At 46.0% G+C, this 27,456-nt stretch overlaps 1 protein-coding gene across 1 annotated transcript in view; it reads right to left on the reverse strand.

Moving 5' to 3' along the window:
- Positions 1 to 26,897, reverse strand: part of Pptc7 (protein phosphatase targeting COQ7) — a 40,888-nt gene extending 13,991 nt beyond the window's left edge. Inside the window, exon 1 of the mRNA XM_042669015.1 lies at positions 26,382 to 26,897. Within this exon, the coding sequence (XP_042524949.1) occupies positions 26,382 to 26,610 (229 nt within the window). The 5' untranslated portion in view covers positions 26,611 to 26,897. The remainder of the gene's footprint in view (positions 1 to 26,381) is intronic.
- Positions 26,898 to 27,456: the final 559 nt, after the last annotated feature.

The raw sequence follows: 27,456 nt of genomic DNA on the forward strand, positions 1-27,456 counted from the left end.
AAAAAAAAAGAATCTGGGTTCGCATCTGTAATCCTAGCTACTCAGGAGCTGAGATCTGAGTGTGGTTAGAAGCCAGCCCAGACAGGAAAGTCTGTGAGACTCTCATCTCCACAAAAAAGGCCAGAAGTGGAGCTGTGGGTCAAGTAGTAGAGTATTATTAGCTTTGAGCACAAAAGCTGAGGGCCCAGAGTTCAGGCCCCAGGACTGGCACAGAAAAAGAAGAATTTTATGAGAGAGGACAAAACTGATTTTTTTCCTTTAAAGTGCTGAAATAAGTGATAACACATGAGAACAGCAGAAGCAGACCTGGAGATGGTGATTCAGTAGGACAGCATGTTTAGCATACATGACAGCCTAGGTTTGATTGCCAGCAACAAGAATGAAACTGCCAAAACAGGAAATTTATTTTGTTTTGTTTTTTTGTTTTGTTTTTTTTGGGGGGGTCCTGTCATAGGGCCTGAACTCTGGGCCTGGGCGCTGTCCCTCAGCTCTTCAGCTCAAGGCTAGCGCTCTACCACTTGAACCACAGCACCACTTCCGGCTTTTTCTTTTTGCTTATGTGGTGCTGAGGAATCGAATCCAGGGCCTTGAGCATGCAAGGCAGGCGCTCTACCACTGAGCCACCTTCCCAGCCAAAGCAGGAAATTTCTAACATCAGATATTGGCCAATATCTGAAAAGAACCAAACTGGTCCTTTCCTCTTTGAGGCTTCAGAATTTTAACCTGTGCAGCGATGCTCTCTACTACAGCAGCAAAGGCCACAAGTGGCTTTGGAGCACCTGGAATGGCAGGTAAGCCCTGCCCCAAATATAAAATACTTGCTGTGAAAAAAGTCCAAGTTCTCACTGTAGACTGAAGTAGTATTCTGGATATAATATACTAAAGAGAATCCATTATTAAAATTAAACTTTACCATTCTTCTATTACTTGATGTGAGTACTAGGAGGTAGAATGGCAACTATGGCTCAGCTTAGGCTGTTTCTATCAACCAGCACTGGTGGAGATTTTCACAGGTCCACAGAGCTGCTGCTGAGCTAGCTCCCCCTTTATGAAGAGGACACCAGTACTCAAGAAAGTCAGTGAAGTATGGAAGTCAACATCACATACTCTCTGTGCCCACCCCATGCAATGCACAGGCTCATTCTCTCTCTTCCAACGGCAAGTCCTTTTCTTTTTTCCTCACCCTAGGCTTGAACTCAGAGCCTAGGTACTGTCCCTAAGCTGCTTTTGCTCAAGGCTAGCGCTCTACCACTTGAGCCACAGTGCCACTTCTGGCTTTTTTTTCTTTCTGTTTTTATGTGGAGCTGAGGAATCGAACCCAGGGCCTCATACATGCGAGGCAAGCACTCTACCACTGGGCCACCTTCCCAGCCCCAGGCAAGTCCATTTCTGCCTACTAACTTTAAAGTAACAGAGGGAAATGTCTAACATTTATAGTATTATTAAGACTTTAGATGGCCCTTCTGGAAATATCTATAAACAATATGTACAATAGTTGCTATGGAAATAAGAGACTAAAAGCAAAGCAATCAACAAGTAGACAGTTCACACCAGTCTGTATCCTTTGAATTTTACCTTTATCATTAGCATGTGTTCTGGATGTGGGGAGAGAGGATGGTGAGTTTAGTGTGGGTAACTAGGGGCTTGTACATGCTGGGCAAACACTCAACCACTTAGCTGCATCCTGTGCAGGAGCTAAATAATCTCAAAGACTTCCTGAGCATGAAACTCTCTCCTTATATAAGCATTTGCATTTCTGTACATCTATCTACATCTTTGATTTAACATGAAATGGACACAGATTTTTTTTCCTAGTGACAGCCGTTATCTAACAAAAGCAAATAGGTTCTGAGAGAGGAAGTAGCATAGGCAGACAAGTATGATGATTAAAGACTTACTATCACTGGGGCACTATGTGACCAACCAGTAAGCAAGATCTCTCTTTGGGGCAATTCCAAACTAGCTCATTAAATGATATGAAGCCTGGGATTTGTTTCAAAGTAAGTAGGGGCGGGAGGAGATGAGACAAGCCTGGCCATGAATGGATCATTGTTGAAGTTGAATGTGAGCAATGCTCATCTTCTCCACTTTGATATTTATTTGAAAACTTTCACAACACAGTTTAAATAACAGTAACAATGACAAAGTAAAAAAGAAAAAAGATTCTCTGCCCTCTGCATGGAGAGAAAAAGCAGAAGCAGTAGGCTGGGTAGGTGATCAGCTTCGGTGTAGCCTGTAGATAGGGCCATCTCTGACACCTTAGAGAGGACAGTGGAGGTGAGGGGAAGAGAACACTGAGGACACCTCCTCACCAGAACAGCGACTGCACTGCAGCCTCTTTTAAAGTAGTTGTGAGAAACTATTACAAAAATTTACAATAGTTTACTAGGAAGTTCTTTTGAGGAATTCTTATTTCATAGGGGTTACACTTTCACTTATCTTCCTCCCCGCGCCCTCCACCCCTGCCCCCCACCCCCGCCCCGGTCCTAGGGCCTAAACACTGGGAACTCTGGACCTGGACACTGTCCCTCAGCTCTTCAGCTCAAAGCTAGAACTCTACCACTTGAGCTACAGCACCACTTCCGGCTTTTTCTGTTTATGTGGTGCTGAGGAATAGAACCCAGGGCCTCATGCATGCAAGGCAAGCGCTCTACCACTGAGCCACCTTCCCAGCCCCTTTCACTGCAAATTTAAATGAAACAATTTATGTTAAAGTAGACTACCATTACAGTCATTGCCACATCATCTGATGATTCATTCATTCTTTTCACTACTGCCTGCTCAAGGAAAGAATTTTCTCTAGTCCAAGAGCCACAATTAACTTTAAATACAATATGGTTTCATCTATGCATGTCCTTCACAAAGAAAACCATTAAACACAGATAGTGTTTACAGTCAGCTCCTGGCACCCGCTAATCATCTGTCAGCAGGCTGAGTCTGCCCCACACAGCTTTCAACATTAATCAGATTCTTCCCAGAATAGAGCACAACCTTTCAGGCACCTGTTTGCATTTTACAAGGGTAGAAGATCCCAGAAGAAACTCCACCAGTCAAATCTCTTTAGAGGAAAGATAAATTCAAAGAGTACTTTTAAAGAAGCATTAAACTTCCCAATAAGGTTGTGGTGGAAAAGTTCTTCTTTTGTTCTGCCATTTTCTTAGAGAGAACAAGTTATCTAATGGGAAGAGACATAGGTTCAGAATCAGGCTAAAACCAGAGTAACCCATACCACAAGTACATCTGAAATCTAGTTCCTTTTTTTTTTTTTTAATTGGAAATCAAGTTTTATTCAAGTTATTTCTTTTTCTTTTTTGGTTGGTGGTGGGGCTTAAACTCTGGACCTGGGTGCCATCTCTCAGCTCTCCAGCTCAAGGCTAGCATTCTACCACTTGAGCCACAGTGCCACTTCCAGTTTTCCGGTGGTTAAAGATGTCTCACAGACTTCCTGCCAAGGCTGGCTTTGAACCGTGATCCTCAGATCTCAGCCTCATGAGTAGCTTGAATTATAGGCGTGAGCCATGGGCACCCGGCTCTTTTCTTTTTTTGCTGGTCCTGGAGCTAGCATTCAGGGCCTGGGCACTGACCTCTTTGTGTTCAAGGCTAACATTCTACCACTTATGCCACAGCACCACTTCTGGCTTTTTCTGAAATAAGAGTCTCATGGACTTTCCTGCCCAGGCTGGCTTTGCACCACAATTCTCAGATCTCAGCCTCCTGAATAGCTAGGATTACGTGAGCCACCAGTGCCCAGCTGCATCCCAGTTGTTTCTATTCAGAAATTAGTGCATCCTCTCTTCCAGAAGCCAAAGCTTCAGACTATAAAGAACACAAATAGCCAGGCACCGGTGGCTCACACCTGTAATCCTAACTTACTCAGGAGGTTGAGATCTGAGGATCACGGTTCAAAGCCAGCCCGGGGAAAGTCCGTGAGACTCTTATCTCCAATAAACCACTAGAAAACTGGAAGTGGCACTGTGGCTCAAGTGGTAGAACTCTCGCCTTGAGCTGAAGAGCGCAGAGACAGCGCCCAGGCCCAGAGTTCAAGCCCTACAACCAAAAAAAAGAACACAAATACTTTTACAACAATGGAATTGATCCAGATATGAAAGAAATTTTATTCAATATGTATTTCAGATCCCAGGTGCTGGTAGATAACGCTTGTAATCTAAGAAGGCTGAGATCTGAGGATCACAGTTCAAAGCCAGCCCAGGCAGGGATGAACCTTTCCAGTAAACTACTCCCCACAAGCCAGAAGTGGAGCTGTGGTACAAGTACTCCAAGGTGGTAGCCTTGAGTAAAAGCAGCTCAGAGATAGTGCCTTGTCTGTTCAAGTACGCATACACACACACACATTTCAAAGGCAAAGAAAACTGCTGGAGAGATCGCTTAAGATCCCAAGGACATCAGTACAGCACCTACCCAACAGCAAAGGACAAGAATATTCCTCAGGACAAATGGAGGCCACCAGCACATGTGTGCTCTGTGAGCACTGCTGTGCTAGGAATGCAGCAAATGGCTGGATGGAAGAGAGCCCGCCTGCCTGAGCCTCTCTCCCACTGGCAGGCAGTGCCTGATTACTCACAGGGAACCCACCTACAGGCTCCCTAAGGGCTGCCAAGGGAGGGTACAGGCTCTGGAGTTAGGCCCTAGGGGGTTCCTCCAATTTCCACAGGCACAAAGGGGAACGGGAGAAGGAATGGAAACAACTAAGTGGGGCTGGGGCTTGGGAAAAGGGAGGCATCGGAAAGTGCAAAGTAAAGTTATGGGCAGGGCTTGGAATGAATGAATGCCAGTTCAGGAACTCAGATTTGATGCTACAGATCTACACTATCCACTAGAGCCCTAGCTAACTTCACTGAGCATGATCATGTGTGCCTGCTGTTGAGTGTATTCCAAACACTGCACCACCAACAAAAAATTGGACAGTATCTTAGTAAAATACTGAAATATTTTAGATTTTCAGGATTAAGAAGCTAAGTATATACTAATTAAAACAGAGTACTCTGATTTCATCTTGCTTTTGGTGGGGAGAAGGTATTGCTATGTTGCCTAGGCTGAAAATTCCAGGCTCCAGAGTAACTAGGACTATAAGCATGTATCAAGACCTGGCCCATTCTACTTAATGTAGCTACTAAGAAATTTAAGATTACACAAGTAAGCCGGGCACTGGTGGCTCACGCCTGTAATCCTAGCTACTCAGGAGACTGAGATCTGAGGATCACGGTTCAAAGCCAGACCGGGCAGGAAAGTCCGTGAGACTCTTATCTTCAATAAAAACCACTAGAAAACTGGAAGTGGCACTGTGGCTCAAGCGGCAGTGCTCGCCTTGAGCTGAAGAGCACTGGGACAGCGCCCAAGCCAGCCCAGAGTTGAAGCCCACAACTGACCAAAGAAAAATAAAAAAAAAATTAAAAAAAAGATGACACAAGTAGCTTACGGTATACTGCTACAAGTCAGTACTGATACAGACAACAGAAAGTGATCAAGGTTGGGGCTGGGAAAGTGGCTCAGTGGTAGAGCGCTTGCCTTACATGCATGAGGCCCTGGGTTCGATTCCTCAGCACCACATAGGCAGAAAAAGCCGGAAGTGGTGCTGTGGTTTAAGTGGTAGAGCGCTAGCCTTGAGCTGAAGAGCTGAGTGACAGCGCCCAGGCCCAGAGTTCAGGCCCCATGACCGGACTCCCCACCCCCCCCCCAAAAAAAAAGGAAAAAAAAAAAGAAAGTGATCAAGGTTAATGAGTAGGGATGATATGAATCAAACTATTTTATTTATTTATTTATTTGGGTCCGGTCTTTGGGCCTGAACTCTGGGCCTGGGCGCTGTCCCTCAGCTCTTCAGCTCAAGGCCAGTGCTCTACCACTTGAGCCACAGCGCCACTTCTGGCTTTTTTGTTTTTGCTTATGTGCTGCTGAGGAATCGAACCCGGGGCCTCACGCATGCAAGGCAAGCGCTTTACCCACTGAGCCACCTTCCCAGCCCCAAATCAAACTATTATAAAACCAATCTATTGCCTAGGACAGCACACATAAAATTCAACTGGTTTTTACCACTAAAGTGGAAATACAGTTATATAAAGTGGAAAATGATCATTTATGATTTGTCTTTTTTATATGAGATGTAGTGAATACTAAATTTCCACAATAATATAAGCACCCAGGAAAAACAGCTACCAATTTTTTTTTTACTTGAAAATGCACCCAACACAGACTATGGCAGAATCTTCAACATTCCCTGAAATCCCCTTACTTGGATCTGTCATGATCTTTCTGCATTCATACAGAGTACACACTCCAATGAAGCTGGTTCTACAGGATGGTTTCTGTCAGTGACAAACACAGTCTGTTGCTAGGATCAGTGCCTGACAGTGAACTAAAACTCCAGAGAATGAGTGAGAATGTGGCCAGGTCACCGAGTAGGCGGGCAGAGTGTAGCCAGTGAGAATCCAATTGGGCACTTTGTTGCCGACAACCGAATGTTCTCAGAGCAACTGTTGTCTAAAGGCCTCACAACAGAAGATTGTGACTAGAGAAAAATGAGGTCTGAGGATAAAGTCAACCTTCCATCCAACCAAACAGATCACATTGACATCAACATTTCTGAAATGATTAGGGCATTTAAGAACACTCCCCTGTGATTCAGAACTGTGAAATGTTGTATTTGCAAATAATTACCCCAACAGGAACAAAACACAGAACTGCTGGGAAAAAAAATCATCAGTGAAGTTACTGTGAAGAAGTACAGTGTGCTTTGACTGTCTTCAGCTCTCCAGAGGTGAAATCATACATTATAATGTTCCACCTGCTTCAACAACCAGCCCTGATTCCCTCTGCAAGAAGCTTCTCCAAAGCAACCACTCTGCAGTAATCATAAGGAAACCTGCTTCTCTTAGTTCTTCAGAGGCCAAACTTACATCAAGATCTCTAGATTTAAGCAAAACAGCTAACTGGAATAAAGCCTGAAAGGATGAGAAGAAACAAAGATTCAACCTTGTAACAAAGTGTGAAAATGGAACCTAGAAGCAAAACTCAGATTCTGTTAAAGAAATGGAACTGCTCAGAGCACCTGACAAAACAGGAAAAAATGGTCTTTAATAGGTTAGAATTGACTAGTAGCCTAGTAAGTATGAAATTACTAGTCAAATTAAAGAGCTTACACACACACAAATACACGTGCTTCTACCTATAATCCAGAGCTCTTCGTTAACTTGAGAAGATTATTTCCAGACTACTCTGGGCAGTTGCTTTGTCTTAAAAAGGAATGGAAAGTTGCTGAAATGGAAGTTAGGAAACAAAGAGTGTGAAGGGAAAGAAACTTCAAATATCATCTGCTTCTATTATAAATCAGGACAACACAGGCAGGACAGTAAGGGTATTACAGAATTAAGGTCCTCTAATAAAACCAGGGCTTCTGTTAGCTTCTGGTGTTAAAAATGCTTTATGAGCCAGGTGCCAGTGGCTCACGCCTGTAATCCTAGCTACTCAGGAGGCTAAGATCTGAGGATCATGGCTCAAAGCCAGCCCAGGCAGGAAAGTACGTGAGATTCTTTTTTTTTTTTTTTTTTTGTCAGTCATGGGGCTTGAACTCTGGGCCTGGGAACTGTCCCTCAGCTCTTCAGCTGAAGGCGAGCGCTCTACCACTTGAGCTACAGCGCCACTTCCGGTTTTCTGGTGGTTTATTGGAGATAGGAGTCTCACTGTCTTTCCTGCCCAGGCTGGCTTTGAACCACGATCCTCAGATCTCAGCCTCCTGAGTAGCTAAGATTACAGGCGTGAGCCACCAGCGCCTGGCTGAGACTCTTATCTCTAATAAACCACTAGAAAACTGGAAGTGGCACTGTGGCTCAAGTGGTAGAGCACTCCCCTTGAGCTAAAGAGCACAGGGACAGTGCCCAAGCCCAGAGTTCAAGCCCCATGACCAACCAAAAACAAAACAAAAAAAAGCTTTATGAAGATAACTCATTTAAACCAGCTTTCTGGTATGTGTGTGTCTTTGTGTATTAGACTTTGAGGCTCAGAGGAGCCAATGAGTGCCACCACTTTGCAAGCCATATATCCTTGACCTAAGACCAAAGAGGTTACTACTTACCTCCTGCTTTCTTTACCCCTCTATAAAAATAAGAGCTGGCTTTGACTAAACTACACGCTCTGGGAAAGGTCAGGAGTCACATGCAGTGCTGGCAAGCATACTTGTTCTTCCTCCTTTAAATGAGAACAGTTCCTTTGCATACGCCTGCCAAGTGAAGACCTGTTTCTTGATTTCTGAACACTGTATTTTTTACTCTACATATTGTTCGGTTAAATATAATCTTTGAGTGGCACAGCAAAGAGTAATTTGTTTTGTTTTGTTTTTTTGGGTCCGGTTGTGGGGCCTGAACTCTGGGCCTGGGCACTGTCCCTCAGCTTTTCAGCTCAAGGCTTCCACTCTACCACTTGAGCCACAGCGCCACTTCTGGCTTTTTTTCTTTTTGCTTATGTGGTGCTGAGGAATCGAACCCAGGGCCTCATGCATGCAAGGCAAGTGCTCTACCACTGAGCCACCTTCCCAGCCCCAAGAGTAATTTTCAAAGAGTAATTTTCTTTTTGTGTTCCATGCCTTCTGTTATTCTTGCTATTCAAGCAGCTGAGATCTGAGGATTGCGATGTGAAGCCTGGACAGACAAATCCAGTAGACTCTTGTCTCCAACTAAACAGCAAAAAGCCAGAAGTGAAGCTGTGGCTCAACTGGTAGAGTATAAGCATTGAGTAAAAAAGCTAAGCAAGAGGAAGAGACCCTGAGTGTAAGCCCCAGTACTGGTAGGTGTGCGTGTGCACATATAATGCACACGTAAGTGTGTGTGTATGTGTGCGCACACATGTTCACACACACATGTACGCACAAAGAAAGCAAACAGGTTACTTCTATGGGAGGGTAAAACATTATATAAATCCAGTTAAAAATACACTATAATGACATTGAATATTGGAAGCTATTCAACTATTTTATTGAACATTCACTGTATCAGGATGTGCACTGAGTGGGAGCTGAGTTCCTGTGCATGAGAACCTGAAATCAAGTGCTAAGAACTGTGGCTGAGGAGGGGATCTGGAGAGAGGTAAGATAAATGACTGCAATAAAACAAAATAAATGTAAACCAATAAAAACAAAAGCACACTATCTCTACCTGAAGGAATCAGAAAAGTACTCAGAAAAGTGTCTGAAAAGATTCAAAGTACCTGAGATGTAGGAAGCATGCTGATGAGGAAGGCACTCTGGGTATTTTCTTCCCATTCTGGGTGGGTTTGTTTGTGCCTGGGTTTAAACACAGGAGCTCACACTCTCACTTGGCTTTTTTTTTTTTTTTTCTTCCTGCTGGTGCACTCTATCACCTGAGCCACATCTTTAGTCTGACATTTTTGCTGGTTAATTGGAGGTTTTGAGAATTTCTTGGGCTGGGCTCCTGTGGCTCACACCTGTAATTCTACCTTCTCAGGAAGCTGAGATCTGAGAATTGTGGTTCAAAGCCAGCCCAGGCAGGAAAATTTCAATTAACCACCAGAAACTGAAGCAGAGTACTAGTCTTTCTTTTCTTTTCTTTTCTTTTTTTTTGTCGGTCATGGGGCCTGAATTCTGGGCCTGTGCACTATCCCTCAGCTCTTCAGCTCAAGGCTAACACTCTACCACTTGAACTACAGCACCACTTCTGGCCTTTTCTACTTATGTGGTGCTGAGGAATCGAACCCAGGGTCTCATGCATGCAAAGCAAGCACTCTACCACTGAGCCACCTTCCCAGAGTACTAGTCTTTAGTGAAAAAGCTCAGGGACAGCACCCAGGCCCTGAGGTTCAAATTCCAGGACAAAAAAAAAACAAAAAAAAAACTCTTGTACTTTCCTGCTGGGGCTGGCTTCTACCTGTGATCCTCAGATCTCAGCCTCCTGAGTAGCTAGGATTACAGGTGTGAGCTACCTGCCACCAGCTGTTTTTGTTTTGTTTTCTTTAATGAATTCTTACTTGGCCACTCCCAAATCTCGTGTGTGTGTGTGTGTGTGTGTGTGTGTGTGTGTGTGTGTGTGTGTGTGTGTCTGTGTGTCCTAGAGTGTGTGTGTGTGTGTGTGTGTGTGTGTGTGTCTGTGTGTCTGTGTGTCCTAGAACTTGAACTCAGGACCTGTGTGCTGTCTCAAAGCTTCTTTTTCTCAAGGCTAATGCTCTACCATTTGAGTCACAGCTCCACTTTCAGCTTTTTTGGTAGCTTAGCAGAGAAAAGAGTCTTATATACTTTCCTGTCCATGTTAGCTTTGAGGCTTTGAACTACAATCCTCAGATCTCAACCTCCTGAGTAACCAGGATTACAAACGTGAGCCACTTGTACCCAGCTTCCTAAACCAGTCAATCCTGGACTTGAACTCAGGGCCTGAGCTCTATCCCTGAGCTTTTTCACTAAAGGCTAGTTACCACTTAACCCACAGCTCTGCTTTCGGCTTTTTTTTTTTGGGGGGGGGGGGTGATTAACTGGAGATAAGAGTCTCATAGACTTTCCTGCCTGAGCAGGTTTGAACCACAATCCCCAGATCTCAGCCTCCTGAATAGCTAGGATTACAGGCAAGGGCCACTGGCACAGGGCTTCACACTTTTAATCTAGCTCTGTTCACTTTTTTCCTCCAAGAAATCTCTCAAAGTTATAAAAAAAAAAAAAAAGTGTATGGTGTATGTGGAGGGGTAGGGATAGAAAGTCCAAGTCACAAAGATTTGTTGCAGCTCCACACTGAGGAATCTGACCTCCATGTAAAAGCCTGCCTGAGACACTCCTACAGCAAACTGTCACCATTAATCAGCACAAAGCCACCAGAACATAGGTATTGGGAACTCCCAGGAAAGGCAATGTCTTCCACCACTAAAGCTAAAGTCAACACAACTTAGTGAGGCTTTTTTTTTTTTTTTTTTACGTCTTAATTAAGGGGCTTTTGTTCCTTAGGTATGGCTAGTACCTGTGTAGTATTTAGACTCTACAGAAAAACCCCTCAGGGGGCTGGGAAGGTGGCTCAGTAGAAGAGTGCTTGCCTCAGATGCATGAAGCCCTGGATTCGATTCCTCAACACCACATAAACAGAAAAAGCCCGAAGTGGAGCTGTGGCTTAAATGGTAGGGCACTAACCTTGAGCCGAAAAGCTGAAGGACAGCGCCAGGCCCAGAGTTCAAGCCCCACGACCGACCAAAAAAAAAAACCAAAACAGTATGAAATTCTGAAATGTCAGAACCAGTGCAAGGGTAAGTTCTAGATCTCAACACAGAGAGGAGGCGTTCTTGGTGGCCTCTGAGCCTCCAGATCTTCATTCCTCAGGAGAGTCATCTCCAAGCTCATAGCACTGGCTTGGAACAGTATACCCTGTTCCAAGTGCCTGCACCAGTACTCTACGAAAGCAGATCTTCAGCAAGTGAGTTAACTAGTCTTAAGAAACACAAACTAGGGCTGGGAAGATGGCCCAGTGGTAGAGCGCTTGCCTTGCATGCCTGAGGCCCTGGGTTCGATTCCTCAGCACCACATAAGAAAAAAGAAAAAAGCCGGAAGTGGCATTGTGGCTCAAGTGGTAGAGCGCTAGCCTTGAGCTGAAAAGCTGAGGGACAGCACCCAGGCCCAGAGTTCAGGCCCCACGACCGGACCCAAAAAAAAAAAAAAGAAAGAAACACAAACTAGCCTGGCACCAGTGGCTCATGCCTGTAATCCTAACCAATTAGGAGGCTGAGATCTTAGGATCACGGTTCAAAACCATCCTGGGCAAGAAAGTCTGTGACACTCTTATCTCCAATTAACCACTAGAAAACTAGAAGTAGTGCTGTGGCTCAAGTAGTTTAGCACTCACCTTGAGCTGAAGAGCTGAGAGACAGCACCCAGGCCCAGAGTTCAACCAAAGAAAGAAAGAAAGAGAGAGAGAGAGAGGGAGGGAGGGAGGGAGGGAAAGAGAGAGAGGGAGAGAGAAAGAGAGAGGGAGGGAGGGAGGGAGGGAGAAAGAGAAAGAAAGACAGGAAGGAAGGAAGGAAGGAAGGAAGGAAGGAAGGAAGGAAGGAAGGAAGGAAGGAAGGAAGGGAGGGAGGGAGGGAGGGAGGGAGGGAGGGAGGGAGGGAGGTAACATGAACTAGCCAGGTGTTGGTGGCTCATGTCTGTAATCCTAGCTACTCAGGAGGCTGAGATCTGAGGACTGCAGTTCAAAGCTAGCCCTGGCAGGAAAGTCCATGAGACTCTAATCTCCAATTAACCACCAGAAAACTGCAAGTGGAACTGTGGCTCAAAGTGGTAAAGTAGTACTAGCTTTGAGCAAAAAGCTTAGGGACAGTGCACCGGCCTTGAGTTCAAGCCCCACAACTGGGGAGAAAAAAAAAAAAAAAGAAACACCAATGGGGCTGGGAAGGTGGCTCAGTGGTAGAGCTCTTGCCTTGCAAGCCTGAGGCCCTGGGTTCGATTCCTCAGCACCATATAAGCAAAAAGAAAAAAAAAAGCCGGAAGTGGCACTGTGGCTCAAGTGGTAGAGCGCTAGCCTTGAGCTGAAGAGCTGAGGGACAGCGCCCAGGCCCAGAGTTCAGGCCCCACGACCGGACCCCCAAAAAAAAAAAAAAAAAGAAAGAAACACCAAGTACCAGCCACAGGTCAGTGTAGCTGGCAGCAGTCTTGAGTTTGTAGACTGCCAGCTCCACACACATTGGTCTGTGGTCACAACTGAGGGACAGAGCCCACTCTCAGATAACACATGAAAGAGTAAACCATTCAGCTTCTGCAATCACATCCACCACTATTCAATAGCTCATTAAATATTCAACAGTAGCATTTTCAAGTACTGAGAAATAAGCATATGAAGCTTCACCTCACTTTGAAGAAATACCTTGTTTCACCGCACCCCCCAGAAGTAAGTGTGAAGTAATCTCATTTCACAACTTCTCTTCTGTGCAAACTGACTACTGTCAGGTAAGAAAGATTTCTCCCTAGAAAAGGACAATCTTCAAAAAATCAGTAATATATAAAGTATACAGTTTCATTTGGTTTGACCACTACAATAATCCCTGTACCTCTAAGTCTTTCCACCCCAGTGGCTGGCCTAGTACGTGGCACAGCAGTTGTCCACCCCTGCTGCCCACTGGACTGACCGGTGGAGCTCCTTCCCCAGCGAGCATACCCAGGACAGGCACAGGTAATTAGTTAAGTACCCAGGCCCAGCACCCAGAACTTAATACAGCCAGCCAGATGCAAGTGCTACAGAGGCGAGTAACCCTGCCTTGAAAATGCCTCTTGTATCAAGCAGTCTCATCTTAGTTCTCAAACTTGATCTGTCCTCTTGCATTTCCCAGTCCAGTCAGCAGCCCACCACATACACTTCAGGACTAGAATCTCTTGCAGGTCCGAACTCTCAAAACCAGCTCCCATCCCTCCTCCTCTTTGATGAGCTATGTCCGGTGCTCACTAAGTCCCATTGCTTGATTCTGTCCTGAAACGCAATGACTTCCACTGCCCCAGCTAAAATGAACCCTCTCTGGCTCAGACTATTTCACCATCTGACCATCTCCACCAACACCTGCTCTCTCCTTACACCCCACTCCATGCCCCACTTGGTTTTACAACAATGCTACATCCAGAGTACCCCCCTAGTAAGGCCCTCCCATGTGTAGGCCACCCTTACTGCTTATCTATGTTAATATAATCTAGACGGTACACAAGAAACCAATAGTTCTGTTTGTCTGTTCTCCTGGGGGAGGGGCCTTGCAGCTAGAGGCCAAGGTGAAAGGGAGATTGCACCCTTCTGAAATGTGAACCATTTTGAGTTCTACCATTTAATGGCTGCCTCTTCAAAGCCACCACATAAAAACAAAAGCAAACACTTCACATATCTTCCTACCAAGAAACAAAATAAAACTAAAAACCACAGGACTCCCCAACACTGCACTTTTCTTTTTCTTTTCTTGCCAATCCTGGGGCTTGAACCCCAAGCCTGGGCGTTGTCCCTGAGCTTCTCTAGCTCAAGGCTAGAACTCTACAGCTTGAGCAGCATCTCCACTTCTGGCATTTTTTTACTGGTTAACTGGAGATAAGTCTCATGGACTTTCCTGCCTGGGCTAGCTTTAAATGGTGAACTTCAGATCTCAGCGTCCTGGCTAGTTAGAATTACAAGCATGAGCCACAGGTGCCCAGCTCAAACTCTCTTTTTTTTTTGGTCAGTCACAGGGCCTGAACTCTGGGCCTGAGCGCTGTACCTCAGCTCTTAGCTCAACCTTTTTTTAAGTTAGCTCTCAATAGTGCCCTGGTATCCTGACACAAGACATCTGTGGTTTGGGGAGCTTCTGATCCCTTACCTGAGAGTGCCCCACTCTGCTCAGTTACCTCACCTGACTGAAATCCCAGCTCACCTCCCAGGCCCTTCCCTGGGCTTCCACACATTTCTCCTAACTGCGCTGGGAATCTCACTGCCTTCCCCACCTCCTAAGGTCACTGGAGAGCTGCCCTTTCTCTCTTTATCTTGGTCCTCTCCACAGCACCTGACAGGGACTAACAGGACACAACCAGCAAGCAGAGAGTTGAGAGTACTGAAAAGTGAGAACACAAATGCTGTAGTGTGCAGACTATCACTACAGAACCCAGCCCACCAAACCAAGCCGTGTGGCACAGGTAGTAGGGGGAGCTTACTTTCTCCTATACTGTGGAGAATGGAGGCTGAGGACAGACACTGTAAAGGAGTGGAGGGAAATAGCACTCTGGCTTTTTTGGTCACTGCTCACTCATCCAAGACTCTGGCCCAATTAACATTTTTTCTTCTTTTTGCTTGTCTTGGGGCTTGAACTCAGAGCCTTGGTACTGTCCCTGAGCTTCTTTTGCTCAAGGCTAGTACTATACCACATGAAGCACAGCACCACTTCCAGCTTTTTCTGTTATGTGGTACTGAAGAATAGAACCCAGGGCTTCATGCATGCTAGGCAAGCACTCTACCACTGAGCTGCATTCCCAGCCCTGGCCCAATTAACTCTCTAAGCTTTAATTTCCTTCGCTGAAAAAGAGTGGCAGGACAAATTCTCCCAAGTTCCTTTTTCCAGATCTAAGAATCTAAATCACACTGCAAAAAAAGGATCCCATTTCACCAACTTCTGATGAAAAAAGGGTATACTTCACTTTTTACAAAGCATGTTTTATGTACTATACCAACTAGTTTTGAAGAGCTCCATTTCCAGCTTCCCACCTTATCCCTAGTTCTTACTACATGACTACAGGAATATTTGCAGAGTTACTCCAATGGCTCAGAAAGCAAAAATACTTCCCCCAGCTCTTTACCTCAGTTTAACACTACTAACCAATTGAGGATGTTTTTCATCTTTTTTTTTTTTTTTTTTTTGGGGGGGGGGTCCGGTCATGGGGCCTGAACTCTGGGCCTGGGCACTGTCCCTCAGCTCTTCAGCTCAGGGCTAGCGCTCTACCACTTGAGCCACAGCGCCACTTCCCGTTTTTTTCTTTTTGCTTATGTGGTGCTGAGGAATTGAACTCAGGGCCTCATGCATGCAAAGCAAGTGCTCTACCACTGAGCCACCTTCTCAGCCCCACGTTTTTCATCTTTAAGCCACTAATAAAAATGTCAGGTCAATCATCTTAAATTTGAAATCTTGATAAAACAGTAAGATAATTGCAGATTACTGTACCCACTTTATACAGATCCAATAAATATGTGAATAAATTACTATGCACAGATAGGTGTATTTATAAAATACTACCTTATCATTGGAAGACTTCTTTGGCAGACCATTGATTCTTTGTTCATTGAAAGCAACATACATTAACAAGAAAACAAGATCAAATCAGTAGCTCAAGAACCAAGAGACAGTGGGCGCCAGTGGCTCCTTCCTGTAATCCAGCTACTCAGGAGGCTGAGATGTAAGCATCACTTTCAAAGGGGTGGGGAGGAGAGTCCTTGTGACTTTTATCTCCAATAAACCACCAGAAATCTGGAAGTGGTGCTGTGGCTCAAGTAGTAGCATGCTAGCTTTGAGCAAAAGGAGCTCAGGAGCAGGTTGCTGGTGGCTCACGCCTGTCATCCTAGCTACTGAGGAGGCTGAGATCTGAGGATCATGGTTCAAAGCCAACCCGAGAGACTCTTATCTCTAATAAAACCACTCGAAAACTGGAAGTGGCACTGTGGCTCAAGTGGTAGAGCACTCGCCTTGAGCTGAAGAGCGCAGGGACAGCACCTAAGCCCAGAGCTCAAGTCCCATGACCGACAAAAAAAAAAAAAAAAAAAGGAGCTCAGGAACAGTGCCCAGGCCCAGAGTTCAAGGCTCAGGACTGCACCCCCACCAAAAAAGAAAGGAAGAAAGAAAGAAAGAGAAGGAAAGGAAGGAAGGAAGGAAAGGAAAGGAAAGGAAGGAAGGAAAGGAAAGAAGGAAAGAAAGGAAGGAAAGAAGGAAAGAAAGGAAGGAAAGAAGGAAAGAAAGGAAGGATTGAGACAGATTTCTAGACCCACTACATCCATAGGCTTTCCTGTTAGGCTTTCTCACTTTACAAAAAACAGAGACGGTATTACCAATTAGTGGTCAAAGCCAGAGACCTTACAGTTCTCTAGCTCCTATAAAGAGCTTAAATTTATTTTCTTACCCAAGAAAGACTACTATTCAAACCATGCAGTTAAAAGAGAAGCACTCTCAGCAAGCTACCTTTGTACCACCTGAAATGGTAGCACAAATTCTGAGTAGTCTAAAAAACCTGCGAGATAATGATAGCCTTCAAAGATCGAAATGTACAGTATCAGCAGTGAAAAAAAAAAAAAAAGATCAGTTCCTTTCTTTTCAAAATAGTCTGTTAATGAATAAAAGAAAAACCAGTGCAGAAAGTGCTAGAACTAGCCTGAGTAAAAAGTGCTGGGCACCAGGCACTGGTGGCTCACACCTATAATCCTAGCTACTCAGGAGACTGAGATATAAGGATCGAGGTTCAAAGCCAGCCCAGGCAGGAAAGTCCATGAAACTCTTATCTCTAGTTAACTTCCAGAAAACCAGAAGTAGTGCTGTAGCTCAAGTGGTAGAACCCTAGCCTTGAGCTGAAGAGCTCAGGGACAGCGCCCAGGCCAAGTTCAAGCCCCATGACCAACAAAAACAAAAACATCAACCAAAAAAAATGCTGGCACTCTTATAGGAAGGAAGGCATTTTTGTAATATCTGGACTAGAGTTCTGTGTTAGATACTACACAACTGCTTAAAAGAGCACTGTCACTCCTTAAAAAGAAGAGGAAAAAAAAAGAATGAGACCCATGATATGCCAGGTGCCGGTGGCTTACGCCTGTAATCCTAGTTACTCAGGAGGTTGAGATCTGAGGATCATGGTTCAAAGCCAGCTTGGACAGGAAAGTCCATGAGACTATTATTTCCGGTTAATCACAGTGACACTGTGGCTCAAGTGGTAGAGTGTTAGCCTTGAGCAAAAGGGGCTCAGGGATAGTGCCCAGGCCCTGAGTTCAAGCCCCAGAACTGCCAGAAAAAAAAAAAAAAAAAGAATAAAAAGTGCCTGTCTTCTCTCCTTAATCCACTCCTAATCTGTTTTGTGGTTTTTTTTTGGGGTCCGGTCGTGGGGCCTGAACTCTGGGCCTGTGTGCTGTCCCTCAGCTCTTCAGCTTAAGGCTAGCACTCTGCCACTTGAGCCACAGCGCCACTTCCAGCTTTTTTCTTTTTGCTTATGTGGTGCTGAGGATTCAAACCCAGGGCCTCATGCATGCAAGGCAAGCGCTCTACCACTAAGCCACCTTCCCAGCCCCTCCTAATCTGTTCTTGTTGGTTTGTTTGTTTTGTCCGTCGTGGAGCTTGAACTCTGGACTTAGGCGCTGTTCCTGCGCTCTTCAGCTCAAGGCGAGCGCTCTACCACTTGAGCCAAAGCGCCACTTCCGGTTTTCTAGTGGTTTATTGGAAATAGGAGTCTCAATGACTTTCCTGCCCGGGCTGGCTTTGAACCATGATCCTCAGATCTCAGCCTCTTCAGTAGCTAGGATCACAGGCGTGAGCCACCAGCACCCGGCTTCCACTCCTAATCTTATAGAATGTACTTCATGTATCTTTCCATCTTAAGAATACTTATTTTTTGGTCAGTCTTGGGGCTTGAACTCGGGGCCTGAGTACTGTCCCTGAGCTCTTCTGCTCAAGGGCTCTAGCACTTTGATGGAGCCACTTCTGGTTTTCGAGTAGTTAATTGGAGATGAAAGTATCATGGATTTTCCTGCTCCAACTGGCTTTTAAACGGTGATCCTCAGATCTCAGCCTCCATAGCTAGAACTACAGATGTGAACCACTGGCACCCAGCTAAAAAGAATTTTAAACTAAATTTAAAGAACTAAACCAAAGACTAACAAATTCAAATGAATAGGAATGTGGTATTATCAGCTTAATGACCTCTGTAGTAGGGTGGCATCTGTGAAAAAAAATCTAGAATTATGATTTTGTGAATTTACAAAGTAATATACAAATGATTTTGGGTATTAGGGAGACAGAAAAACTCAAGAGGGCTGGGAAGGTGGCTCAGTGGTAGAGCGCTTGCCATGCACGCATAAGGCCCTGGGTTCAATTCCTCAGCACCACATAAGCAGAAAACGCCGGAAGTGGCGCTGTGGCTCAAGTGGTAGAGTGCTAGCCTTGAGCTGAAGAGCTGAGGGACAAGCGCCCAGACCCAGAGTTCAGGCCCTATGAGCGACAAAAAAAGAAAGAAAAGAAAGGAAAAACTCAAGAGTTTTAAAAATGTATAACAACTCCAAACAAGAAAATTTTTTAACAAATTTAACTGCTAATGATGAAACAACAAGAACACAACAGCAACAAAAAACGCCGCTTAGGATCCAGGGCACCACGTCTTTTTTTTTTTTTTTTTTTTGGGTCCAGTCGTGGGGTCTGAACTCTGGGCTGGGCGCTGTCCCTCAGCTCTTCAGCTCAAGGCGAGCGCTCTACCACTTGAGCTACAGCGCCACTTCCGGCTTTTTTCTTTTTGCTTATGTGGTGCTGAGGAATCGAACCCAGGGCTTTGAGCATGCAAGGCGAGCGCTCTACCACTGAGCCACCTTCCCAGCCCAGGGCACCACTTCTTAAAAAGAAACCTGAAGTCAACTCTTATTTTCCAAGTCATAAGGCATTCTATTTTCAACTGACTAATCAAATTTCTTTAGATATAAAAGACTGTTAGCAGGGCTGGGAAGGCGGCGGCTCAGTGGTAGAGAGCTTGCCTCGCATGCATGAGGCCCTGGGTTCGATTCCTCAGCACCACATAAGCAGAAAAAGCCAGAAGGGGCGCTGTGGTTCCAGTGGTAGAGCTCTAGCCTTGAGCTGAAGAGCTGAGGGACAATGCCCAGACCCAGAGTTCAGGCTCCATGACCAGTGGGGAAAAAAAAAAAGACTGTTAGCTTTCCCAAAGTATTTTCCTGAAAAATGTGAATGGGCCCCAGGTAAGGCTTCTCTAAAAGATATGAGAACAGTACATAAAATGAACTTGACATTGAGTCTGAACTCGACATAAGTGTTTGATCTATCCAAAGGACATGGTGTAGAGTTCCTGGTGCCACACACTAGTACAAACTCCACTTGGACTCTGTTGCAACCATTCAAGTTATGTACTGCCCAGTTGACAAAGCCATGCTAAAGTTCAGGAATGGCCTCCTCCCACCCAGCCCTCCCCTACAAGAAAACCCTCCACAACTAGCTTCCAACTGTACCCTCCTTCTTTATGATTTAAAATATCTTTGCAGGGGAGTTGGGAAGGTGGCTCAGTGACAGAGTGCTTGCCTCACATGCATGAGGACATGGGTTCGATTCCTCAGTACCACATAAGCAGAAAAGGCCGGAAGTGGCACTGTGGCTCTTGTAGTAGAGCACTGGCTTTGAGCTGAAGAGCTGAGGGACAGCGCCCAGGCCCAGAGTTCAGACCCCACGACTGACCAAAATAATAATAATAATAATAATTAAATAAATAAATAAAATATATTTGAAAATGTCTCCTGTAACTACAACAAATGAGGACATGACTTTGAAAACAAAGTACAATACAGCTATCTATATACCCAAAATGAGAAAAGTATTTCTGAGCAGGAGTTGTAACAGTAAGCAGTATATGTCTATCCATCGACCCAGTCTTACAACAGAATGCCAGAGCATTCAGAAAAGCCCCAGACAACTTAATAAAGCCTGCCTGTTAGTTCTGGACAGCTCCCTCTTCCTCAACATTCCACATTCTTCCTAGAAAGCTTTATGAAATCGGGAACATTTCAACTACTGATCTTACAGATCCGGTTGCTACCATTTAAACAGTATTTTCCCCTATATAAAATAATTCTTTATTGAAAGTAAGTATCACCAGATGCCAAGGCTCAGATGACTATAATCCTAGCTACTCAGGTGGATGAGATCTGAGCATTCAGGTTCAAGGCTAGCCCAGAGAACAAAATTATGTGAGATTCTTATCTCCATTTAACTATCAAAAAGCTGGAAAGGGAGCTATAGCTCAAGTGATAGAGTTCCAGACTTGAGGGGAAAAAAAACAAGGAACAGGGCTCAGGCCTCCTGACCCGAGTTCCAACACTCACAGGATGGGGAGAGGGGGAGCCTAAGTATCTCCCAAAGTTAAATAGTTACAATATAATCCAGCAATTTTACCATTAGGTATATACCTGAAAAAAAATTAAAAACACATGTCCACACAAAAGCTTAAATACCAATGTGTAAAGCATTATTGCCAACAGCCAAAATGACCACCACCAAAGGAATGGACCAACAAAATATGATATATGTATTCAATGGAATGTTATTTAGCCTTAAAAAAGGATAAAGTGCCAGGCACGGTGGCTCACACCTGTAATCCTAGCTACTCAGGAGGAGGCTGAGATCTGAGGATTACAGTTTAAAGCCAGCCCCAGCAGGAAAGTCCGTAAGACTCTTATCTCCAATAAACTACAAAAACCAGAAGTGGCACTGTGGCTCAAGAGGTAGAGCATGCGCCTTGGGCTGAAGAGCGCAGGATCAGCACCCAAGCCCAGAATTCAAGCCCCACGACCTACCAAAAAAAAAAAAAAAAAAGATGAAGTATGACACATGTACCAAAGCAAACTTCAAACTTCAGAAGCATGCTAAGCGAAAGTGATAGTAGCATAACTACACTTCTAGGAAATGGCCAGAATAGGGAAAATTCAGAGACAGAATCTACCTTCTATACAAGGGATTGGGAGAGAAGGAAATGGGAGAGTAGCAGCAGAATATCCTGAGGGGATGAAAATGTTCTGAAATTAGGTAGTAGTTGAGGTTGCACAACCTTGTCAATGTACAAAATACTGAATTATACTTTGTAAAAGGATGAATGTTAGGGCATGTGTATTACACAGTTCAGTTTTTTTTAATCACTCAAGGTCACACTTGCTATTAAGTAAATCAGGCAGCAATTTAAGAAAATGTGACTATTTAATAATGAGACTGGTTTCCTGACATGACTTGAAGTCTAGCTGGAATTCCAAAGAGATGTCTTCTAAAAGGCTAAAAGTAGCAAGCACACACTCTCCCAACACACTGCTTTTACAAAAAGAACAAACAACCCACACTCAGACACTGAGCTTCTATCAGGGATATCAAAACAATCACAACTGCTTGTAAACTCCAAATTCAACTAACCCATTCACTTCCTAAATAAAATTTAGATCTGCATAGTGTTACCTTAAGGTTATTCTTAAGATTGGTAAGACGCACAATAATACCTCAGAATCCTGACCACAGTAAAAAACAAAAAGTTCCAAAAGGCTGGAGTACAAAATTGTTTCATTTTCATATTTGGATTCCAACTTAAGCCACACTTAAATACCCCACTGCTTTGTAAGCATTGCTTTTTAACTCAATATTCAGAATGCAAAATTTACATGGCACAGGCCATGCTGCCATTTTCAAATAAATGGTTTGTGTAAACTGTGGCTTAGCATGCTGAGGAGTTTTTGTTGCATTTTAGCTATGAGTCAGAGTGCATAAAAAGTTAAAAACACACATACACACCCCTAAGTGGGCAGATTTGAAGGACAAACAGTAGCTAGAGACAGACTAGTTTAGACTCTACCTATCTTGTCAAGAAAATCCAACCACAAGTGTAATAGCATGGTCCAAGGAGATGGTGAGACCAAGTGCTACTCTCAGTTTGGTCAACAGCCAGGGGACTAACTTTAAAGTCATCTGACACTCTGTAGGCCTGTTTTCTCAACAGTGGTGTAAAAGAACAGGATTCCAAGTTGTCTAAGTCTTACAATTCTCACCAGCCTATGATCTCATTGTTAAGTAGCTTAGGGCTGTGGCAGCTATCATATTTTGTAACCTAGGAAGCCGTATCATATAGAGTAATAAGAGAACTTAGGATTAACTACAGAGAAGGAACAAGAAAAATGTGCAAGGTTCATGCCGGCACTGGTTTACTCCTGTTAGACCCAGTAAAGAAAGCACCTTTGCCAACTTTCCAGGGGATAGGAGTGGTGCCTATGTATCACCACACCCACCATAGTTAGTTTTTCCTAAAAGAAATCCAGGGGGGACTACAAAAATGTTATAAAGCACCAAATACTTTAGTCACTGCATGACTAATAGGATGGATGACTCTAAATTAAGGAAACGAAATAGTATTTTCTTCTCTCTTTTTTTTTTTTTTTGGTTGATCATGGGGCCTGAACTCTGGGCCTAGGTGCTGTCCCTCAGCTATTCAGCATAAGGCTAGCACTTTACCACTTGAGAGACAATGCCACTTGCAGCTTTTTCTGCTTATGTGGTGCTGAGGAATCGAACCCAGGGCCTCAGGCATGCAAGGCAAGCACTCTACCACTGAGCCACCTTCCTAGCCCCACAAAATAGTACTTTCTTTCTCACACTAAACAAATAGTTTCCATTCCTAACAAGTCCTGAGTGACCACAGTGAATAATCTAGATGCAATAAATATGGCAAAGAAAATGAAGTATCTATAAAGTTAGAAGATTCAAAAAGCACAGAAGCTCAATTCTAGTTTTACAATTATTCAACACAGCCTTTTGGGTCTCATACTTGCTCAACTTCCTTCTCAGCTGGTGCTCTACCACTTGAGCCATGCTTCTAGCCCTACCTTCTGCTGTTTAATTGCAAAAGGAATCTCATGGAACTTTTGTCCAGTCTGGCTTTGAAACAATGCTCCAGGTCTCAGCCTCTTGAGTAATCAACATAGTCTTTTAATACAATTCAGTTTAGGGGTGGGAAGGTGGCTCAGTGGTAGAGCGCTTGCCTTGCATGCCTGAGGCCCTGGGTTCGATTCCTCAGCACCACATAAGCAAAAAGAAAAAAAAAAAGCCGGAAGTGGCGCTGTGGCTCAAGTGCTGGAATGCTAGCCTTGAGTTGAAGAGCTGAGGGACAGCGCCCAGGCCCAGAGTTCAGCCCCCATGACCGGACCCAATAAATAAATAAATAAATAATGTCTAAATTCTAAAAACTTGTAGCCATAAGACTTTTAAAAAAATACAATTCAGTTTATTTTTTTTTTTTTTGTCAGTAGTGAGGCTTGAACTCTGGGCCTGGGCGCTGTCCCTCAGCTCTTCAGCTCAAGGCGAGCGCTCTACCACTTGAGCTACAGCGCCACTTCCGGTTTTCTGGTGGTTTATTGGAGATAGGAGTCTCACGGTCTCTCCTGCCCGGGCTGGCTTTGAACCGCGATCCTCAGATCTCAGCCTCCTGAGTAGCTAGGATTACAGGCGTGAGCCACCAGCGCCCGGCTTACAATTCAGTTTATAACTCCAGCCTCTAGAATAAAAGGCAGTCTTAAAGATTCATTACATCACAGCAAGATAGAATCTGTCTCATCCACCACCTGGGATGGAGTCAATAAAATAGAAGTCACCATCACATGAACAGGCTCACACAGTAGCCAAGATCAAATGAAGCTACTTAGGAAGTTGTTTCAGGTGACTTTCAAGATGACTTTCCGGAAGAGCTCCTCCACAACATGACAAGCCTGGAGAACCTGTACCTCATTGTTCCCACACACACCTTGTGTGTTTGCATGTGGCCACGCATGTGTGTGTGATTTTTGTCAAATCTGGCTGACCATCACTCCCTGGTGACAAAAGCAACCATCTGTGTCACTGTGCCTGGTAGTATTCCTTTTAGGAAAAGCACAGAGCTGAGACAGCCAAACACGGACCCGTAGATGGCCTGTGGGTACAGTCAGTGAAGTCTCCAAAAGCCCGCGCACACCTTTACCTCTGCACATTTTCTGGGAGTTCTAGGACAACGATCTCTTTTTTTTCCTTTTTGGTCAGTTATGGAGCTTAAACTCAGGGCCTAGGGGCTCAAGGCTAGTGCTCTACCAGCTCTACCTCTTAGAGCCACAGCTCTACTTCTGGTTTCTGAGTGGTTAATTGGAGATAAGAGTCTCACACACAGCTGAGAGCCAGTGGCTCACACCTGTAATCCTAGTTACTCAGGAGGCTGAGCTCTGAGGATCACGATTCACAGCCAGCCCAGGCAGGAAAGTCCATGATACTCTTTATCGCCAATGAACCACCAGAAAACCAGAAGTGGCATTGTGCTCAGGTGGTAGAGTGCTAGCCTTGAGCTGAAGGGCTGTGCCCAGGCCAGAGTTCAAGCTCACGACCGACAACGACACGCACACAGATACACAGACACACAGACACAGACACACACGAAGCTGTACTCTTGAAGAACTAGCAGTAGGCACTCTTCTTATCCTCTGGGCTAGATAAGGAAAAGGAGACTAGAAAGCCTCCACCTACCACCACCATGAGTCACAGAACTAAGGGACAAAGCTGAACCTCAAATTAAGCCTGTGTATACATCTTTCCCACACACACACCCCCTAGTTCTTTTAGAATGGGTTTGACCAAAACTTCCTTTAACTTTGTAAAGGCACTGTGGATCAAGTGATAGGGCACTAGCCTTGAGCTGAAGAGCTGAGGGACCATGTCCAGGCCCAGAGTTCAAGCCTCACGACCAAAAAATAAAATATGTGGGTAATAGAGTGGGTAAGATGAATAATTAGAAGACCTGGCTCTTCTCTAACTCCCAGCATTCCAGCACTTCCCTGAAGGTGGGGGAAGGAGGATCACTTCAGCCCAGAAGGTGGAGGTTAGCCTGGGAAAAAAAGCAAGATCTCACTTCAGAACAAACCTACAGTAGAGAAGATCCTTTACAGACTTATAGATGTACAAGATCCACACACTAGCCAGCAGTGCATGCAACTTAAACTTACAAATTGTTCATTTCTGTGCAAAACCAAAGCTACATCAGCGATCACTCTGAATTCAGATTAAAAACTGATTACAAAAAAAAAAAACCTGACAGCACCACTTATTCTAATGCCCAACTTTGCTTTAGCCTATGGAATTTAAAGTAAACAAAAATGCAACATCACTTGAGAAGTGAAACCAAAAAGTAGCATTTGAACCTAAATTCAATGACAGCATGTCCTTCAATTTCAAAGGAAGTGATTTGCTAAGAGAGCTTTAATGGCTTATCATTCCACAGCACTCCCCTGACACGCAGAGCCAAACACTAGGTGAAAGATGATGGCTTGTAAATTCTACTGATCCCTTCCTGAGGCTCCCCTCCACCCCGAAAATCCTACAAATGTGTACGCAGAATGAACAGGCCTCAGGGGACACCTGTGACCTTTCTGAAAAGGCTGTGACCACTTCTCAAAGCTGTCTTGGCTGCCCGCTCCTAACAGGTTCGGACATTCTATTTTGGGTCAAGGAGACTGCCTGCCACCCTAAGTGACCTCAAGTTGGACAAGATCAGTTTGAAAGAACGCACTGTGAGGATTCTGACACCAGGCCAGTGAGTCCCCCCACCCCCACCCCACTGCGAGACTCTTCAAAAAAAGGGTGAAAATCTGGTCGCGATCAAGGCAGGACGGTCAGGGGGCTCGCGCAGCCGGCCGCTCAGCGGCTCGGGATCCCGCAGCTGGCGCCAGGCCGTGGCGTCAGGAGCACGCAGAGCAGCCGGGATCCCCGGGCGCGCAGCGAGAGGAGGGAGGCGGGAGGAAACCCGAGCGCGGGTAGGAGCCGGCAGGTGTCGCCGAGGTCGCCCGGGGCCGTCGCTGCCAAGTGAGCAAGTGCGGCTCCGCGCAGGGGACGGACGGGTCGCGTTCCCTAGCGGTGACCTTGAGCACTTGGTTCGACAGCTCCGCGCCTCAGTTTCCCCCCAAGCTCCGCGACCGGGAGAGGGGGGAGTCCCAGCAGAAAAGGCACCGCCTCGGGCGCTCGGCACGGCGCCCGCTCGCTAGTAAAGCGCTGCCCGCCCGCCAGCGCCCGGGCTCCGCCGCCGCCCACCGCGAGGGAGCGGGGAGCCCCGCGCAGGGAGTCCCCAGGAGGCGGGCCCCGGGCTGGGGCGCCGGCCCCGGGCGGACACTCACCGAGGACGTCGGCCGAGCGGTGCCGGGCCACGAAGCACGCGTCGTCCCCGTAGCACGCGCCCTTCTTCAGGAGGCCCTTACGGAAGTCCTTGCCGAAGCCGCAGCCCGCCGTCACCAGCCCGTAGTCGCCGCCGCCGCCGCCGCCGCCGCCGGCCCTGGGGTCGGTCTGCGAGAGGCCGCCGAGCACGGCGCGGGCCACCAGTCGCCCGTACGAGAGGACCGAGAACATCGCCGCCGCCGCCCCCCCGAGGAGGCGGGGGCCCCGGGCAGCGGGAGGACGCGGAGGCCCGGAGCCGGCTCTCTCCTCAGCCGCCGCCGCCGCCGCGCCGCCGCCGGGGCGCTCCTCAGGGCGGCGCGCAGTAGCCGCCGCCGCCCCTGCCCGACGCGCGGGGCCTCGCACACGCTCCACTGCGCGCACCGGAGCCAGAGCGAGGTCAGAGCCGGCGGCTTCTCCGCCTCAGCCCGAGTGGGGTCCCGGCTGCAGCTGCCGCTGCTGCCGCCATCTTCCGCTCCACTAGCGTGTTCCGGGCCGCGCCGGCAGCACCGCCCCTCACTAGCCCCGCCTTCCGCCCCGCCCCCGATTCGAGGCTCAGAACCAAGCCCCGCCCCCTCGGGCTCGCTGCCCTATGCTTTCATTGAGGTCGAGCATGCGCAGAGCGTGTGTGTGTGCTCTGCCTTCTGGGGGTTGTAGTCTCTGTGGAATGGACTGCCTAGGAGCCAGGATTTAGGACTCCCCCATGAGGGACTAAGGTTTAGCTAAGGAGAATTACAGGTGGATTGGCTGGAGGTTTGGTTTTATTACTCGTTTATTTTATCCACTTTATTCACTCATTTATTCCTTTATTTATGGTGCTGGGGTTTGAACTCAGGGCCTTGTGGTTTCCCAGGCAGGCCCTTTACCACTTGACCCCTCCCCCAGTCTTTAACGGTATCTTGGGGGTTGGAGGCATGGTTCAGGTGGTAGAGCGCTAGCTAAAGAGCGAAAGGGTCAGATACTGAATTTCGTTCCTTGTCGCGGACAAAAACAAAAACAAAGAAATAACAGGATCTTGTACGTAAAGGCAGCATCACTTTA

This window comes from Dipodomys spectabilis, unplaced genomic scaffold, assembly GCF_019054845.1.
Source record: "Dipodomys spectabilis isolate Male_0828 unplaced genomic scaffold, ASM1905484v1 ptg000480l, whole genome shotgun sequence".
NCBI lineage: Eukaryota > Metazoa > Chordata > Mammalia > Rodentia > Heteromyidae > Dipodomys > Dipodomys spectabilis.